Source organism: Buceros rhinoceros, unplaced genomic scaffold (assembly GCF_000710305.1).
Source record: "Buceros rhinoceros silvestris isolate BGI_N320 unplaced genomic scaffold, ASM71030v1 scaffold14295, whole genome shotgun sequence".
Taxonomy (NCBI): domain Eukaryota; kingdom Metazoa; phylum Chordata; class Aves; order Bucerotiformes; family Bucerotidae; genus Buceros; species Buceros rhinoceros.
The window spans coordinates 1-18,915 of NW_010412369.1; the positions used below are offsets into that span (position 1 = coordinate 1).

At 45.0% G+C, this 18,915-nt stretch overlaps 1 protein-coding gene across 1 annotated transcript; it reads left to right on the forward strand.

Annotated features, from left to right (window-relative positions):
* Positions 1-1,262: 1,262 nt before the first annotated feature.
* On the forward strand, positions 1,263-18,263 carry WDR91 (WD repeat domain 91). The gene is given in 15 exon segments (XM_010136376.1): positions 1,263-1,286; positions 1,288-1,476; positions 2,616-2,823; positions 3,711-3,793; positions 5,910-6,034; positions 7,824-8,001; positions 8,277-8,435; positions 10,498-10,697; positions 11,150-11,300; positions 13,545-13,639; positions 13,957-14,125; positions 14,925-15,033; positions 15,918-16,030; positions 16,807-17,004; positions 17,930-18,263. Coding segments are annotated over 15 exon segments (2,166 nt in total). The 3' UTR covers positions 18,095-18,263.
* Positions 18,264-18,915: the final 652 nt, after the last annotated feature.

The window sequence follows — 18,915 nt, forward strand, 5'->3', positions numbered from 1 at the left end:
CCTGCGGCTTGCCAGCCAGGAGCCGCAGTTCCCGTCCAGACGGACTCTGCGTGGACCACCAGAGGATTCATCACTGCGTGCCGAGCGGCGCGGAGGAGGCGCGCGAACGAGAGGGCAGCGGCCGGAAGACATCCCCTTGCTTGGATCTTTTCACCGTCACGAGATTTTTATCCAGCAGCTTTCCATCTCCGTTCTTTAGTTTGGATGCCTTAAGCGCTAGCTACCTTGCTGGGTGTGTGGAAATTGGCGCCGAATTTGCCAGCCTCGAAAATACAGCTTCAGTCCCTTCCGCGAGCTTTGTGATTCTGTTAACAGCAGTTCTGGGCACTAATTATAGTGTTTTGGGAGGGTCAGATTTATCTTTAACCAGCAGTGCAACCACTGTCTTTATCATTTGTAAAGCATGTTGCTTTTATTTTAAAACAGCACACTTTGCTGATGTTTAGAGGTTGGCAAACAGTTGATTTAACTGGAATTATATTGTCCAAAAAGGGTCTGCTGGGGTCACAGACTTAAGTGTCCTTTATCTGTAGGAAGCCATAGAGGATGGATGACGTCCAAAGATGTTAACTGCTGAGGGAGGAGGAAACAACGTGTTAAACAAATTTGTTTGTTTAATTTTATATAGGCTGCAGAGGTTTTTGGTTTTTTGAATTTTTTCTGATTCCTGTCTTGGCTATCAGAAAGGATTGAACAAATAATATTCCCACGCTACCATTCTGCCTTATTCATGTTACAGAAATTATTTTCAAAGAGACACAATGACAAAAAAAACATGCTGCAAATTTTTATGCCTCTCTTGTTAGTAGGTGATGCTATTAAAGACAAAGATACTTGGAAGATTGCAGTACAATGGATCTTCCTCTTTCTGTTGGCTAAATACAGTTGTTTCCTTCTAATCTAAAAATAATACTATTTTCCAGATACTGCACTTGAGTTTTCAACATTTTATCACACTCTTCTGTTTCTTCTTTATCAACTAACTTTTAAAAGAAGTGGAAAGTGTAGCTTACTTGAAAAAAACCCCCACCAACCATGTTTAACAAAATGTGCCTTTTTTCTTTTAGTCAAAATCTGTTAGCTATGTTTGTTTCTTTTTTATTTTTATTTGAAAGGTGGAAGAATGCTAATACAAATTGCAGAGTGTTTCCAGGATTAGGAAAGTAGCTAATGTAGAAGTGCTAGATTGTAGTATTATGTGTGCTGTTAAAGCTTCTCAGCATTAACTTACAGAAAGTCTCTTGTGCTGAAAGAGCCCTCACATGACTGCAGTCTTCCCTGTTTTGCCCTCTCTAGGTGGATAAGATAGTGGACCAGCTGCAGCAGTTTGTTCAGAGCTACGATCTAGCTGCCCTGCGGGATTACTGGAGTTATCTGGACCGACGCCTTTTCAGCCGTTTGGAAGATGTGTACCGGCCAACAGTGAACAAGTTGAAAACTAGTTTATTCCGATACTACCTTGTCCATACTGTTCAGGTAGTGTTTGATTTTTAGGCTTCTGTTTTAAAAAGACACTGGTCTCCGAAACCGGGGTAATCAAATACTCTTTTGAGCTTCTGGCAGGCCTGGTGGGTAAGGGACAAGCAATTCACGAGTCTTGTAAGGGACAAGCCATTCAGGAGCATGGTAAGGAGTTTGATGCAGACTCGCATGACAAGCTTGTAAGTGGTATAGGGAAGCTCAGGTGAGAGGGAAATACTGTTAGTGTGGAAGGAAGATATTCACAGTGGAATACGAAGGCAGGTCCCACTCAGACAGGATGGCTGGACTGCTAGCTCAGTCCTGCTCAACCTCTATTAATAGTTTGGATACTAGGAGACTTCACAAGGTTTGTAATCACCTCCTTGTGGGTCATTGCCACGAGAACTGAGAAGGACAGGAACAGTGCTCAAAGTACTTTTTATAAGCTGAAAAAACAGGTAGAAAAAAGCCCCAAGCACCTGTAGGTGGGTAGGAGTAGTCAACTGATCTGATGCAGAATAAGGAACGATTGAGCAAGCGATAGCAGTGCAGGGAGGACCTTACTGCTGTGCTGGGAATCAAAAGGCGGGATTTTCTGTTTTCCTTCCTGCTGGCAGGACTCAGTCAGTCCTTCCAGGCACCACAGGTTGTAAAACATCAAGGAAGTTGAAGGGTCCAGAAGAAAAAAGGTAACTTGAAGTTGATGGGGAAGTGCATCTTTTCATGTTTTGTTTTGCCCTGTTTATCCTGAGGCGGACTGTCCTGCCCGAATAATGTACGGGATGGGAACCTTTTCCCACTGCCTCAGCTGTAGACTTCACATTTGAGGTGTACTTCAGTCCTGTATACGAAGGCCCAAGCCTTATGCCAGTGCACAAACTGCATTGGTTTAGCTAGAAATAATGGTGGTTAGTTGGATTTGCCTCAGCCTTTAAACAAGACTGTGGTGACTAGGAAGAGGGTCAGGTTTAGTGCATTTGTGAGCTTCTCCTAGCGTATTTGAGGTTCTTTTGTTCCCTGATGGATCTGTTAACTCTACCCACTTGCTCTGTTGGGTGGTGAAAGTAGTTGTTAGTGTGTTCATAACAAAGAGTAAATTCTGTAGAACTCGTGGTGGCATTAATGAAAGCCTCGTTGTTCTTGCTGTGTTTCAGACTGGCCGCAATGACAAGGCGCAGGAGTTTTTCCTCAAGCAGGCGTCCGAGCTCCAGAACCAGGCGGAGTGGAAGGATTGGTTTGTCCTGCCCTTCCTCCCTGCCCCAGACTCCAACCCCACCTTTGCCACCTATTTCTCGCGCCAGTGGGCAGATACATTTATTGTGTCTTTGCACAACTTCCTGAGCGTCTTGTTTCAGTGCATGCATATCCTTTTTTGCAGCCAATAGTTAAGTCTCCTTCTCTCTGGTGTTATGCTGACTATTAACAGTGGTGCCAGGAATATAGTGTTACAGAACTCGCTGCTTTCAGGTGATTGTTTAGAGCCAAGACTTAATAGGAAGCTGGTGTTTACTAGGGGATGTTGGAATAGCTATTGCTCAATTACCTGATGATATGTTACATTCCCTGGGCACAAACAATTGTGCTTGCTGCTAATGCTGAACTCATCCCTGTGCTAGTGACTAGAAATCTTGTACAAATCTTGTTCTGAAACACTTTTCCTCTTTGCTTGGCATAGTACAAAACAGGCATGTAACCTTGAGTCACAGTGCATAACTGAACTAGCATGTCCTGTTAGACCCTCCTCTGGGTGCATTTGTTCAGAACGTTGTTTGGCGACAGCTCACTTTAATAGGACAGTTCAGCATTGGCAGAAATGACAGCTTTTGTCCCCCACTATGGAGTTCTGACCTTGTTTGTTTGCTGATGAGCAGGTTTACATTGCAGCTGGAATACAGCTCATCTTGAACTGTTTTTTCAGTGTACCCTAATGCAGTAGCGTAACCCATCTTGTCCTCCTCTTCTGGCATGTAAAAAGGAAGAATCCAAAAATCCTTGCAAAGCCTACATGACATAGTTTGTGCAACAGTAAAGTACAGGAAAGTACAAAGCTGGCTTAGGTGTCTAAGTTGTTAATAGTCTCCTGGCCTTGCATATATTTCTTGCTACTAGCCAGTAGCCAGTATGGCCTGCCAGTTTGGGCTGGGCAGCTTTGCTGTTTTACAGGCAAATGGCCACTACGGAGTGCTGGGTTTTAGAATTAAGTGAGGTGCACACAACTTCTTGCCTTGGTTTTCTTTAACTTTCCTTACCAGTTCCAGTCATTTTGAACTTTGAAGCTGAATGTCTCAGGAGCAGTCTCATACAAGAAGAAAATGAATCATTGCGGCATAAGGTCAGAACGGAAGTCCCTCTTAAGTTACTGACTGTATGAGGCTGTGAATTTTGTGAAATTGGATACATCCATTCAAGAAAGTTGCAGCTGTACAATTCAGTGCTGTTATTCCAAGGCAGATTCTTCAATAAGTCCTTTGTTACTTGGTTTATCTTTCAGCTGACTCCAGCAAACTTAGGTTTGTGATCATACTGTGAAATGTCTGCTTAAGGTATTACTGTCCCTCTTCCTGTGCTATGTGACAGGTGGCTGCATACTGTGCAGACTCCTTTCCTGCTGCACTCAAAGTCGAGACAGGCTGAAACTAGAGGCAGGTTAAGGGCATGTATGGCTGACTTTCCATGGAAACTTGTGAAGACCGTTCAGCCCCCTTCAGATTTTAGCTGATGGAGCAATAGAAACGGGCAATAACTTCTGGCAGAGGCAGAAACCATTACTTCTGAAATGGCCACTTCACCATGGTCAAGGTGCACTTAAAGCAATTTATATCAGCTAATGGAAGTGTTGTGAATGTCTTATTTCCTGACTCTAGACCTTAAAGCAGACCGTAAGAAGGGCTGACAGGTTCAGGCAGCTCCACATCTTGTTGCTGACAGTATTGTCAGCAAACGCTTAAAGAGAGGGTGTAAGAATCTGTTACACAGGTTGGTCCTTTATCATTTTAATCTCTTCTTAGAGAGATTTGGGAAATCTACTGTTTGAGATGTTTCTAACTGCAGAAGCAGTTTTTCAAACTGCTTTTGAAACACGTGGCTAATCATGTGCAAGTGGGAAGCCTTATTCATGAAAGCAGGATTTTAGTTTCACTTCCTCAAATATATTAAGTAAAGCTCTCTCTGAATGAATACTTCAGTAAAGTAAGTTTGGTCCTTTACCTCCTGTGTTACAAAATGTGTGGTGTGCTTCATGTTTCAGCTGTTTTGGTAGCTGATCAACACTGTTCTTTTGTCCTAAAAATGTTGACGTAAAATAGAATAATTCATTTCAAAAAGGAGGCTTTTTTCATGAAAGAAAAGTGATGTTGGTCACTGTGTACTTTATGGAGTCAGTGAATAAGGCAAACTTTGACAGGAGGGTTCTGCAAAGATGGTTGATGAATAGGGACAGCAGGATGGTATGTTTTGAAATAGAGCTCTTTTATTTCCTCCAATTTTATATTCTGTTCTTTTAGTCAAATTAAAGCTGCTCTTTGTGGTATGTTGGTTGATATTACTTACAGACTGGGTAAGCATTCTCTGGCAAATAAGCAGAGGTAAAACTAGACTTGGCTTTTTGGAAAACTGCTTACATCAGAAAAGCAAGCAGCTTACTATAGAGTAAAGTTTAAATAAAAAACATGAATAAATATTGAATTTGATGCTAATTGAAATTAAGTAGTGATTCTAATTTCAACATTGAAACAGTGCAAATACATGAATAGCAAGCTGGATTTCTAAAACTCTTTTTTCTTGTAATTTCTTTCCTTAAATACTATGATAAAAGGAAAAAAGAATTCTATCTGAAAAATAAATGTTCAGAAAAGCCTGAGGAACCCTTCATGGGAACAAGACTCACAGGCACAAACCACATCCATCACAGAAAGCTGCATCTGGAGGTTCCTCTTTGCTAAGGGAGAAAAAGAAAAGTGTCTCTTTCTCCATAATGTGGAGATAAATCTCAGTGTCATGCTTGGGAGGGACCTGGACAGAATGTGGAGCTGAATTTCAGAGTAACCTGATTGCGTTGGCCTTGGTGCACCCTGCCAGCTCACCAAACCCTTAGCTGTGGGAAGAAGATTACTTTCTAGGCTCAGTGCCCATACATCACTCCTGCCAGTCACATGCATTGCCCTAGCTGATCCCTGGCCAGCAGTCCTTTTCCAGCACCATTAATGTCCCTACACCAACAGCCCAAGGAGTGGAGTGAAGGTTTTTAAGTAGGCTCCAGTTCCACATGTGTAAAGGACTGCTTGTTTTGACTACTTGGACTAATGTGGTGCTCAGCCAGTCAGAGCAACTTTCTTACCACCCCACCCTTCTAGGACTGTTGAAATTAAAGGTGTAAACAGCTACAGCAAGTACGAAGAACATGAATCTCAGTGATCCTCTGTTTACTTGGCTCCCTTCTCTTCTTGTAGCTGTTTGCTTTGCAGGCTGAATCCTCCCGCATGAAGAAAGAGGAACTGGAGGTGGAACAAGCAGCTGTGCATCACAAGTTGCCTGCATATGTGGCCAACATGGATCGACTAGGGGACTCTGAGCTGTGAGTGCCTGCAGGCGAGGAGCTGGGGACAGACTCTGCTGGTTTTACTGGTGCAGGGAGGCTCCTGGAGGGTCATGGCCTTGTTCTCTGCTCAAAATCAATGCAGAAAGACATCCAGGCAGAAATTCTGTTTGCCCGAGTGCGTTTCATGAGGGACATCTCTCCCGCCATTTGAGAGAGAGACTCTTCCCAATCAGTGAGAGCCCAAACACATGTGGAAGTGATTCTGCTCTGCTCTCAGCATTACACCAAGGTGTTCTTGGCACCAGGGCACCGCTAGTGGCACAGTACCCTGCAGTATTTCTCATATGAAGTCTCTTGGCTCCTATTTGCTTTAGTGCCAGTGATGCAGTAGGTGAGTGCCCTGTGTCATTTTGTAGATATGTTATTGTATGACCCAAAGGGGTCATTGTTATGCAGAGATGGTTTCTTGCTTTTGCAAAGTCAAGGGAAAAGGAATCTCTCTTCTGTGAGAAGAATTCCCCATAAACTTGCTGCAGTTAAAGTGTGTTTTATGGCTACATCTATTGTATTCCTATCTGAGAAAATTAGCCAACATACAGTGATACAGCATGTTAAATTGTTATTTAAACTCTTATTTTTTCCCCACGTACACAGTCATGCAAAGTTAGTCTGTGTGTTTGAATTTGTGGTGTTACCGAGCTTAGCCACAAGGTATTAATAACACAAATTATATACAAGTTGTAGCACAGACCACACACAAAGTTTTAGTCTTTGGTTTGGCCTTAAAGTTGTCCGATCGAATAGACTTTAAGTGTCTGGCAAAACTTGATAATTGCTCTGCACAGGACAAGCTACAAAGTTTAATTTGAGGGTTTTTTGTTTGTTTAACTAATCTGTGTAGAAAGCCTTGATGTTCATCTGCACATATTGTAGAGAGTGACATGAGGGGTGGGATAATTCATTCCCATATTCATTTTTGTCCATTTGTGTTAAAAAAACTTGCCTTAGAAGTGGCATTTCTTGTGTGTGCAACTTGCTATTTAGTCTGCAGGCCAGTTCTGGTTGCTTTTTCCATGCCTCTGCTCAATGCAAAGCCCACCTTCAGTAGAACAGTTTCTTCCTAGAAGAGAGGATAGACACAGTGAAGATGATTGTGTTCCCCATCCCCTTGGTGCTACTTTGCTCTCAGAGGCAGCTGTAGTGAAGTGAGGTCAGACAGTGATATACTGGGAAGCAGATGCTGCTCTTGGCACTGTGGGCTGGGAAGGGAGGTACATGGAATCATAGAAGTGGACCTAATCTTCCTTATTTTATTTGGATCCTGTTTTTGAGATGTTGGGGGCCTGTGCTTTAAAATTGCTGAACATGAGTTGCTGAATATCTAAGGGTGTTCAGTGAAACACCAGATACTGAATGCCTCTCCAAGTGAGTCTGTTTTATGTCCTGAATTGGGAATCCCAGCTGAAAAGGTACTTTGGAAATCCAGATTCCCCACCTTTCCCTTAAGGTCTTTCTAAACTAACCAGATTAAATGGAAGGAGTTTGAGGTTGCCCTACAAGGTGATTCAGCAACAACTGAGCCCACTGAGGCAGTGGCATCTCTGAGAAGTGAGCTTTGGTTACAGTAATTATAATGATCTGCCCCAGGAACTAACAGGATGTTTTAAACAGTTTAATGAGTAGTGGTCCATGAGCTTGGGAAGGAACACCCGTCCTCTAATGGTTCAAACAGCTGGCACTGTTTGTTGAGTGGTCTTTGATTGGGTTGTCTGGCTACACTTTCATATTCTGTTTGGTGGTTTTTGTTTCTTTGTTTTTCAATTAGGGATATGACCTGCAGCCAGAGGAGTACTGCACATTCTCTTCAGTCGCGGGGAGGCTTTCTCTCCACTTTTCTCTCCCAAAGTAAAAAGGGCCCTTCCAGACCAGCCCATCCAAGTGGGGCTTCTCCAACACAGACTGGTGGTATGCTGCTAGCGAGGAAAGAACCAACAAATAACCAGGTAATTCTCAGCTGTGTTTGTTGAAAGGTGCTCAGTATCCAAGGAGTTAACTTGCAGCACAGCACTGCTCCAAGCTTTTGCATCCTCCTGAAAAAAGGAAATGTTCTTTCCTTCCCTGCCAGCATACGCTGGACCTGAATGCAGCACAAGACCGGCTGCTGTTGTCTGGGGGCTTGCAGAACCCTTGCAGGTTTTTTGTTTCTTTGCCTCCTCTTTTGCTCTTTGTTCTGCAGCCTAGCACAAGTGTAACTTTGCCACATTCCTCTGCCTTCCAGAGTGCCAAAGGAAAAGAAGGAACAGTGAGCTGTAAGGATGGAAAGAGCCACTTCAGTGGGTTAGTAACAGGCGAGTCAAGTTCCCTGCAGCAGCGGCAGAAGCGCTTGCAAGAGCATGGGAAAGAAAGGAGGGAACTGCTGTCGAAAGGAACCTCCCAGGTACTGGGCAGCACTACAAGGCTGGGAAGTGAAGGGCTGGTATTTCTGTAGCTTGTCCTAGGTGGTAAACCAATTGCAAGTGTTCCTGTTAAGCTTCTGAATTGCTACTCAAATCTAACTGTATCAAAGGTTAATCTCTGTAGTTAATCAACTCCTTCCACGCTTGGTTTATTTCTGTGTCCCTGGAAGAGAGTCAGTATTGACATTGCAAATGGAAGAAGAGTTGTCTTTTGTCATGGTATTTTCAACAGCCTTGTCCTGGGAAAGGTGCGTTTCATCCATCTTAATGGGTATGTCCATACACCGTGTTATAATCCCTGTTCCTTAGTGGCAGTGGGCTTGGCTCACCAGTCTTGTCCAAGTGAGTTTCCCTTCTGTGAGTTCTTATGCTGGTTTATGCAGGTTCTGTGTGGGACAGATAAAAATTGATAGAAAGTTTTGCTGGATAGGAGTGGAAATATCCTTCACAGCAGTGTTTGCTTTTTGGATTTTTTTGCACTGTATATTGCACTTTTGCCCAGGAGTGTGCCCTGCTTTCCAATCTAATGAAATAATAAAACCATGTCCTGGGTTTTAACCACCAAAGGTCAGCAGACTGCTGTTCACCTGTGTCTTGTCTAGCTTTCAGCAGCCATGTGGTCAAAGGATAGAGAGCACAGGAGGAATGATGGCAGCATCTAGCCGTGTTTATTCTGGCTGTATGAAACATTCTGCCTTGTGGGAGCAACAGTGCTGAGGGACTGTTGCCTCTCTGCCAGTATGCATGGCTATTCTGTATGGGGCAGGGCTGCTTTAGAGAGATGTTACTCCACCACTGAGCATTCAAGGCTATGAGAGAACGTTGTATCTTCATGACTCATCTAAAACATTTTAATTAAATGTTGGTCAGAAAGTTGCAAAGCCCAGTTTCTGAATAAGTATCCTTTGACTTTCCTTTTTCTGTGATGTTCCAGGCTAAAGCAGTGTTTTCCTGGCTTTGTAAAAGTAATTTCTGGTACCCTTGGGAAGTTGATGCCATTTACCTTTCTGTTGTTCTCAAAAACTGTGACCAAAAAGGAAACTGAAAGGTGACACTGTTTCTTTTACATGAGTGTCACTTATTGGTTGTTATCTTCACCCATTAACTGAGAGAGGCATTCTTGGATTTATTTCCCAAACTTTTCCAGCTTTGCGACTTCAGATGATTTGATCATGCAGTGTTTGACCTATTGCTCAAGATGTGAAGCTACTATAAATAAGGCAAGGATGTGTTAGGGAACAGGGATTCGAAACAATCAATACCACTTTGGGGCATTTAATCTTCAGAGGATGGTTTAACAAAGGAATCCTTGCAGATGTTTTACTGGCTTATAGGCTGTATCCACTTCTTGTTCAGCTTCTGGTGGAAAGGAAAGACTAAGCTGCTTTCAGACACTTCTGTGTGCTGCAGTGCAGGTCTTGTCTCCTTCAGATACTTTCACCTCCTAAAACGCCCTTTCTTCTGTCTGCCCTGTCAAATTGGATTATAAGCTTTTGGACTTGTGTTGACTCTGCTATTGTCATCAGTCACTTGGCTCCAGTGGTTGCCCCAGAGCACAGACTAAATCTGTGGCAGATGAGGATAATCCACCCACTGGGGCTTACAAAACAGGAATAATTTTTGTGAAGGTTTGCTGAACTGCCTATTATACAGACTTAGATTGCTGAATGCAAGAATTGCTTGAACTATGTTGATTTGTTTGAGTTGATGTTCTAATGGCATCAAAATGTGCATCTGATACCAGCTGAGGTATGCCAAACAGATGTTGTGGTTCCTTTTAGTTCTTATAGGAAAGTTAATGGGTGGGCACATGGAGGGGGATATAAGGGACTCTACAGCTAAGGAGGGCATATGAAATGGTGCAGTTGTGCAACATACTATCCTTCTGCTCAGAAACGTCCCTGGCAGAAGGGCTGTTGGGCTGACAATGCTTCTGTTCCAGTGTGGCTGTTTGTTTTTCTTCTCCCAGCAAGCTGGGGTGGCTGAAGAGCTTGATCTGGAGCTCCCACTTGTTTGTATTTCACACAGGATTTCTTCCTTCAGGGTCAAAGTGCTGAGAAGAAAACAGATGTTAGCACATCTGAGACAGAGCCGTTCTCAGAGCTGCATGCTGAGCAAACAGAGACTGCAACCAAAATGCCTGCCAGCAGCGCAGAAGGTGTGGGGGTCCGTCAGGAGCAGCCTTTTATTGTCCTGAGCCAGGAGGAGTATGGGGAGCACCATTCATCCATCATGTACTGCAGGTAAGGGACTGGCAGAAGAGGTCTTTCTTGCAGAAGCCTCTGTGGAGGACCAGCTGTGCCTGGCCTCTCTCTCCCAGCCTCTTTTCTGTCCAGCACATTGTGCCATGTACTCCTGGTGGCAGGGCAGTCCAGTTGGAGTGACTGCAAATAGCCTGTAGCTTGTGCAGTGAGAATGGACAGAGGTCTTTGTAACTGGGAGACACCACCCAGGAAGAGGCTCCCTGGGAAAGCAGGATGGTATTGCTTAAGGGCATTATATGCTTTGTGTGTGGAGCTTGGTGCCTTTCATTTGTGTTTGTTGTTGTAGACTGAACAGAAAGTGGTGTAAGGAAGTTCTGATTCCTGTAGAAGGAATTGGCTTGTGGCCAGGAGAGGAAGGATTTCTGGGGTATCTACTCGCATCTAAGAACTTTAGGGAGAAAAATATCCAATCAGTTTCCTTCTGCACATAGGGTTGATTGTTCTGGACGGAGGGTGGCCAGCTTGGATGTGGACGGGGTCATCAAAGTCTGGTCTTTTAACCCCATAATGCAAACTAAAGCTTCATCCATTTCCAAATCTCCGTTGCTGTCTCTGGAATGGGCGACCAAGCGTGATCGGCTGGTGAGTAGTCTGTGGGTGGAGGCTTGAGAGTCACAGCAGGTGGTTTGGGGGCAGCCTGTTCCAGTGCTTCACAACCCTTTCAGTGAAGAAGTTTTTTTCTTAAAATCCTCTCCTGGCACAACTCAAGGCCATTTCCTTTCATCCTGTCACTTCTTCCTTGGCAGAAGAGACCAATTCCACCCGTTACAACCTCCTTTCAAGTAGTTGTAGAGAGTGATATGGTCTCCCCTCAGCCTCTGGTTCTTCAGGCTAAAAAACTCCACTTCCGTCAGTCTCTCCTCACAGGGCTTGTCCTCTAGACCCTTCACCAGCTTCACTGCCCTTCTCTGGACAAGCTCCAGCACCTCAAAGTCCTTCTTGTAGTGAGGGGCCCAAAACTGGACACAGTATTTGGGGTGCAACCTCACAGTGTATAGTCACTTCCCCACTCCTGCTGGCCACACTATTGCTGATACAAGCCAGGATGTTCTTGGCCACCTGGGCACACTGCTGGATCATCTTCAGCCAGCTGTTGACCAATGCGCCCAGGTCCTTTTCCTATGGGCATCTTTCCAGCCACTCTTCCCCAAGCCTGTAGTGTTGCAGGGGGTCATTGTGATCCAGTTGTATGACCTGGCTCTTGGCCTTGTTGAACCTCATACCATTGGCCTTGGCCTATTGATCCAGCTTGTCCAGATCCCTCTGTAGAGCTCTCAGCTTTTAAGCAGATCAACACTCCCACCTAACTTGGTTTCGTCTGTGAACTGAGGGTGCACTCGATCTCATCCAGATCATTGATAAAGATGGTAAAGAGAACAGGCCCCAGTACTGAGCCCTGGGGAACACCACCTGTGGCTGGTCACCAACTGAACTGAACTCCATTCACCACCACTCTCTGGGCCCGGCCATCCAGCCAGTTTTTTATCCAGAGAAGAGTACAGCTGTCCAAGCCATGAGCAGCCAGTTTCTCTGGGAGAATACTGTGGGAAACAGTGGAACATGGGGAAATAAAGCCTGTAAGGTCTAAGAAAAAACTAGAGTGGAGAATGTGCTCTGTATTGAGCAAGGAATTCACCACTGGTTGCCCTGAATCAGAAGTTGCCAAGCTGTAGTGCAGGTACAGCTGCAGAACAGAAGTATCTCCTTTAAGAGAAGTGTCTTGTTTCAGGCAGAGCAGGCAGCCACTTGTAAAGGCAGGCAGAGCTGCAACAGCCCCTGGGAACCCTGCAGCAGGGAACTGTAGAGCTTTACTAACACCCTGAGCCAGGAGCAGGGCTGAGGAGCAGGGATGTGATGTTGACATTCTACTTGTTCAGGGCTCTGTGACTAGTTTTATAATAGTGCCTTCGGAGTTGGGGGTTGGTGTGGAGCCCAAGGGAGCTTGGGGCTTCTTGAAACAATCACGACAGTTTAAATGTTTCCTATGGCACTTTTTCTCTAACTCTGTTACAAGAGAAGAACCTTAAATTATGCAAGTTCTTCTGAGTCCTTCAACTGTTGTTTATGTTTCATGCCCTGCTTTGGCAAAGAGACAGGGCTGAGAGAAGGCAGGCTTGCAACCAAGGGAATATTGTTCGCATTCTGGCACTGATGATCTGTGGCTGCTAACCCCAAAATGCCACCTGTGAAGAGCTGGTGCTTCGCCTTGTCTCTTCCTTTTGCTTTTAGAAAGGAAGTTGTCTATACGGTTGTTCTGATATTTCTTCTGCTTTATGGAGTGTATTTCCTGCTTGCTGATAGACAAATCAGGCTTTGAAGCGAGAAGGATCTGGCTTGCTTCATTTTCTTTGATAAGGCATCCTTCCATGGTTTTAATTTTTAAATTGTAGCACCACTGATAAAGTGTATGTGAGCCCTTCTGAATTATTTCATTTTCTCTTGGTTGAAAAGAGGTGTCTTCTCTTAAACTTAGGTTGTTAGTTCTGTGTTACTCTTTCCTTGCTCCACTAGATATTGAGACTTCGCATATGTTTTTTCATCCTATAATGTTGAGCCATACTCTGGAAGGTGTCTTTTACTCCACCTTGGTGCATATCAGATCTTTTTCTCACTGGAAAGCAGCACTTTCACTCTGGTTTCTGTGGCTCTGGGGTAGTTCTACTCAGCGTGTTAAGCACAGAGGGACAGGATGTACCCTAATGGATTGGTGTTTAAACCAAAAGCATAAATAGAAAAAAAACTTACTCTGTGGTATTGGTGGTTGTTGAACAGCATCACTGTACTCCTCACTCACACTCCTTCCATCTCTTCCTTGCTGGTTTCAAGCTATTGCTTGGCAGTGGGGTCGGGACAGTTCGTCTTTATGACACAGAAGCAAAGAAGAATCTCTGTGAAATCAGCATTGATGAAGATATGCCCAGGTAACTCAAATACTGATTTTTATATATAAGTATAAAATTTGTTGTTGACTGTGAAAAGGTAGGTGAAGTCTTAATGTTCCTGCTGCTTTTCCTCAGCTGCAGGAGATTCTAGCTTTCATCCAGAGGGCAGTCCCTGTCTGCGTAGCATAAAACTGGTCAGTTGAACTGGAGACACTCAAGATCTGAGCACTCAAATCCTGCCCTCCCTTACAATGCACCCTGCCTTGTAGGGTCTTAATGGGAGATCTTGTAGTTGAGTCTTGTGCTTGAGGCAGCTGCTTGGAGAGAGGCAACTCAGACTCTTTGCTGTGTTTCAGGATCCTCTCGCTTGCCTGCAGCCCAAGTGGTGCCTCCTTTGTCTGTTCTGCAGCAGCCCAGAGCCCCATCTCACACATGGACTTCTCAGCAGTTAGCTCCGGGGGCAAAAACATGAACCAAGTTCCTGGGAAGCTGTTACTGTGGGACACTAAAACAATGAAGCAGCAGGTACTTGCTGAGTTTCTTTCCTTTCTCAGACTGCTTGCTGAGAATGGGCATCTTCTGTTTCATTGTGAAGGAGCCCTTTTTCTAAATTATGCTGACTTTCTTTTCAATACCCTTCTTTTTCCTTCTTCCTCCTTACCCTTCTGTCACATGCAGGATAAAAATGAATAGTGTCAGTAGCTGCTGAGTTTGGGTGGGTTTTTTTGTTTCTCTAGTATGTTAGCTTTTTTGAGGCATTCTTCAAAATTAGTCCATAGCCTTTTTTCTATCCTGCCTGTGCAGTTTGACTGGAAATATCCTAAGTTGATTGAATGGCCTTTTGCTCAGGCTTTCTCCAGTTGAACTATATTGAAGGTTTTTCTTTGATGCTATTTCCCCAGCATTCCTTTTTTAAGTGAAGTGCTTTCAGCTACTTCAGCTCATGTCATCTTCTCCATTGTTTTGGTTTAGATGGGTCGAATTCTGGCAGGAAATCTGTGTCCCATCTCTCACCTCTGCCCTTAAGAAATGCTGTCCCTGACATGTAGGAGAAAGCAACATACTCAAGCTAATGCCTGCCAGAAGCTGCTTTTGCAGCCTTGAGGTCATAGCCAAGGAAGCTGTGGTTTGGCTGAGGTGAATTGTTGGTTCTGTGTCACAGTAAAATGCAGCTGCCAACCTTGAGGTCTGTAGTCATGAGATGTATAGGGCTCCAGACTGGAGGATTTCTTGCTGCTGGATACAGTCTTTCCTCCTTCCTCTGGAGAGCCCCTCAGCACCCCCAGCATCGTTTCTCAGCCTTAATGTGGACTTTCCCTTACAGCTGCAGTTCTCCCTGGAGCCTGAGCCCATTGCTGTTAACTGCACAGCCTTCAACCATAATGGCAACCTGCTGGTCACCGGGGCTGCAGATGGGATTGTTCGTCTCTTTGGTATGGTGGAAAAGGACCTGGGGGTATTGCTCAATAGACAGCTGAGTGTGAGCCATCAGTGTGCCCAGGTGGCCAAGAAGGCCAACGGCATCCTGTCTTGCATTGGAAATAGTGTGGACAGAGGAGTAGGGAAGTGATTGTGTTCTCTTCTCCACAATAGCTTTCAGGAGCAAATTGATGTAAACTTTCTATGGGGGAGAAGAGACTGGCTGGAGACCCTGGTAGTGCTGCTGGATTTGTTGTTTCCCTGCTGCTGAGGAGCAGAGTTAACTTGCCCTTGAGCCATGTGGTCTTGACTGTGCCATGTAGTGGCACCACTGCCAGAGGCTGAGTCTTGAGGAAAGGATTAATGTATTACCTCTTAGTTGAAGCCAAGAGCTTCACATCAGTCATTCTTCTCTAAGCAAAATTCCTGTTTCTCAGATTTTGATCTCTTCAGCCCATTCCTGTGATAAAAGCAGTTCAGGCTTCCCTCTTCTGTGAATGAAGTGTCTGCTTCTGGCCTGGATGCTGAGCTGGAGGCTGCAGTCCCAGGTCTGTGGGAGGACAGAGCTGGCAGCAGCTGTGCAGGTAGACAGGATAGCAAGGGGAGGAGGAGAAAGGTGGCAGTGGGGCTTAGATGCAGAATGCCTGCACTTGACAGCAAGCATGTGAGCCGCTCTGTAAATCTGGAGGAAGAGGTAACTAGTTAAAGGCAGTGATTTTTGTGGCCGGTGTGACAGCCACATTCTGGAGATTAAGCACAGGCTGCTGGGATTGCACTGAGCTCCCCCAGGCTGGTTTAGAGGGCTGGGACAGAGACCTTACAAACATAAACGGCCTCTATGTCTTCACCTCAGCCCTGTATGAGCACAAGGAGAGTTCAGTCCCGGTTCTCCCCACAGGTATGAAGCAGCATGAGTGCGCCATGAGCTGGAAGGCACATGATGGGGAAGTCTACTCTGTTGAGTTCAGCTATGATGAGAATGCGGTCTACAGCATAGGCGAGGACGGCAAGGTAGGCTTTGGGTGACTTTCTACTATTGGCTGGCAGTGAGATCCCTTCTGGAGTTTTCTCCGTATGGTGAGGATAGCTGTAAAAATACCCTCAGAATCCAGAGGATCTGCAGGCTGTTAACTGTAATCTTAGGTGTGCAGCACTACCCTGCTGCATGCAGTCTGCAGAGTGTCTCAAAGCAGAAGGTGTATTAACAGCTGGAGCTGTCACAGACCTTGTCTGCAAATCTTACTGTTGGTGACTTGCCCTTCCTAGGGAATCCATGTGAGGATGACCTTTTCTGTGCCCCTGACATCGCCACCTTTGAGATCTGAGATTCACCAGGGAGCAGATCCTTGACCACTTTGCATAAATTTCCTTGTCAGCAGCTCCACGTTGCTTACAATAAAGGCTTCGGTTTCTGCAGTTTGACAGTCTTCAGTTTGACAGTAGAGGTGTGGCTCAGGGTGGGAGACTGCTTGAAGGTGTGGGTCCTTGGCTGATGAGAGTTAAGTGAATTCCCTCCAGGATCCTGCATGCAATGTGGGAGGACACATAGGCAGCAGTGCTCTTGGAGGTAGGGTAGATGTTTGTCTGCATAATAGGCACTCTGACAGCCTTTGCTGTCAGACAGCCTTTTTTTTATAAATATATCCACTTAGGTACAGATGTCAAAAAGCCATCCATCTTCTCTTTGTGAGGAATAGCCCCTTTGCTTAAAAATGATGAATGGCCCCTCTACTTTCATGCCAGTCAATTTAACTGTGGGCTTTTAATATCTCTTTTTGTCATTCTAGTTTATTCAGTGGAATATTCACAAAAGTGGCTTGAAGGTGTCTGAGTACAGTCTTCCCAGTGAAGCTACAGGTCCTTTTGTTCTGTCTGGGTACAGTGGCTACAAACAAGTCCAGTTCCCACGAGGAAGGCTTTTTGCTTTTGACTCTGAGGGCAACTATATGTTGACGTGTTCTTCTACTGGGGGAGTAATTTTTAAGGTAGGTCTGAGAAGATGGGGAGTAGTCTTACACATCCATACAAGCTCTTGTAAGGCTGCAGCAGCAGCCATTGGAAGTTCTCAAGCAGCACCTACCCATCCCTGCTCTGTGCAAGTTTCTGCTCAGTTTCATACAATGTGCATTTTAGCAGTGTGCAATGTTTAGCAAGTGTTTGAACCCCCTGTAAGTGTTTGGCCCTCTCTGTGTAGATAGAGATGTGTGCTCCTACTTCCTAAAGCTCAGCTGCAGCAGTTTTCCTTAGTGCCCGAGTGCTTAGGACAAATTTTTAATTTTCTTTAATATATGGATGCATGCCAGTTCAATGCAAAATGTGTGATTGCTGACTGATGCTTATCTTCAATCTGCCTTCTGTGCTTGCTGATGCTATGTTAGTCCGAGCCTGATTCTCTCCATTTACTCTGTACTGAAACAAAATGAAAGCTAAGGCTGCCTGATTCCAAGTACCCAAATTTCTATGCTGCGGTAAACAAGTGGTTCCTGATGGCATGCCCCTTGCCTGCCTCCTCTTGAGCTGATATCTATCAGTATAAGCCATTGCAAGGCAAATTAGATGGAACTTTTACTTTACAACTGGGGCATTCAGAGCACCTCTACAAAGATGAGCTATAGCTTAGCCTTATGTGCTCCTCATCAGTGCATGATCTTAGCCTGCCTTGTTCAATTATTGCAGCTCTCAGCTGATGTCAGAAGTTGAGCTGCTTGAGAACACATGCGTCTGTTGTGAGACTGGAAATTTGTTTCCTCACGTGTGCTACATACATCTCAACATCTCTCTGATTTCCTGCTTAATTATGTCTGCTGATGGGGATACACAGTCTGTAGCAAGCTTTGGCTTGTCCTGTGGGTGCAATGCCCCCACTGCAGAAACTTGCCTCCTTAAAATCTTATGCTTTCCTCCTTTTAGTTAAATGGTGAGGAAAAGGTTCTGGAGAGCTGCCTTGCCCTGGGAGGACACCGAGCTCCCGTTGTCACAGTGGATTGGAGCACGGCCATGGACTGCGGGACTTGCCTCACTGCCTCTATGGATGGGAAGATTAAATTAACAACCTTACTGGCTCAAAAGTCTTAACCTGGACAGTGCTGAAGGGAAGGAGCACCAGACTTGACAAAAACAGTGTTAACTCCACCTGAACAATCTGCACAGGCAAGAAGGCAAATCACAGCCCCTCTTTTCATTGTAGCTTTTGCCACTGGACAAACGTTAAATACATTTGCCAAACCACTGTGCGATAGAATGCCAGTATGGGACCAGATCAGTGGCAGCACTGAAAAATAAGTTTCCACTGATCCATTGTGGCAGCTGGACTCCCTCTGTTAGGGATTCTTGAGTAGCATGTGGCTAGAAGGCTGCTGGGATCATGTCAGGGGTTCTGCAGAAGGTGAGGCTGGAGGAGGCATATGCATGAGGCAGCACAGGGCATGGTGATGAGGTGGCTCAAACTGGAAAGGCCTGTGTGAAACCAGAGTATTCATTCGGTATAACACTTGTTGTTGTGCTTTTATTTTTTTTGCAGGGGGGGGGGGGGGGTGGTATGGGTGTGTGGTATTTTTTCTTCTCCATAAAAAGAAAATACTTCCTTGCACTTGATTCCTGTGCTCTGTTCGGTTATTGCTGCAAATCATGGAGGGTAGCAGGGGCAGTGATGTACCAAGAAAGTCTCCTGCATTGAGAAGAGACCCTTGTGCTTTCACCAGTGCTTCTGGCACTGACACCTGCGCACTGCAGGGAACCCATCCAAAACATCCAGAAACAAAAATAATTGTGTTTGTTCAGCAAGATGTCCTTGTGATAGAATCTGCTAACAAAAAGAGGAGAGATCCCAAGTGAGACTTTTTGAAATGGAGTTCAGAAGCTACATAATGCCTGATGGCGGATAGGAGGAGGGAGGG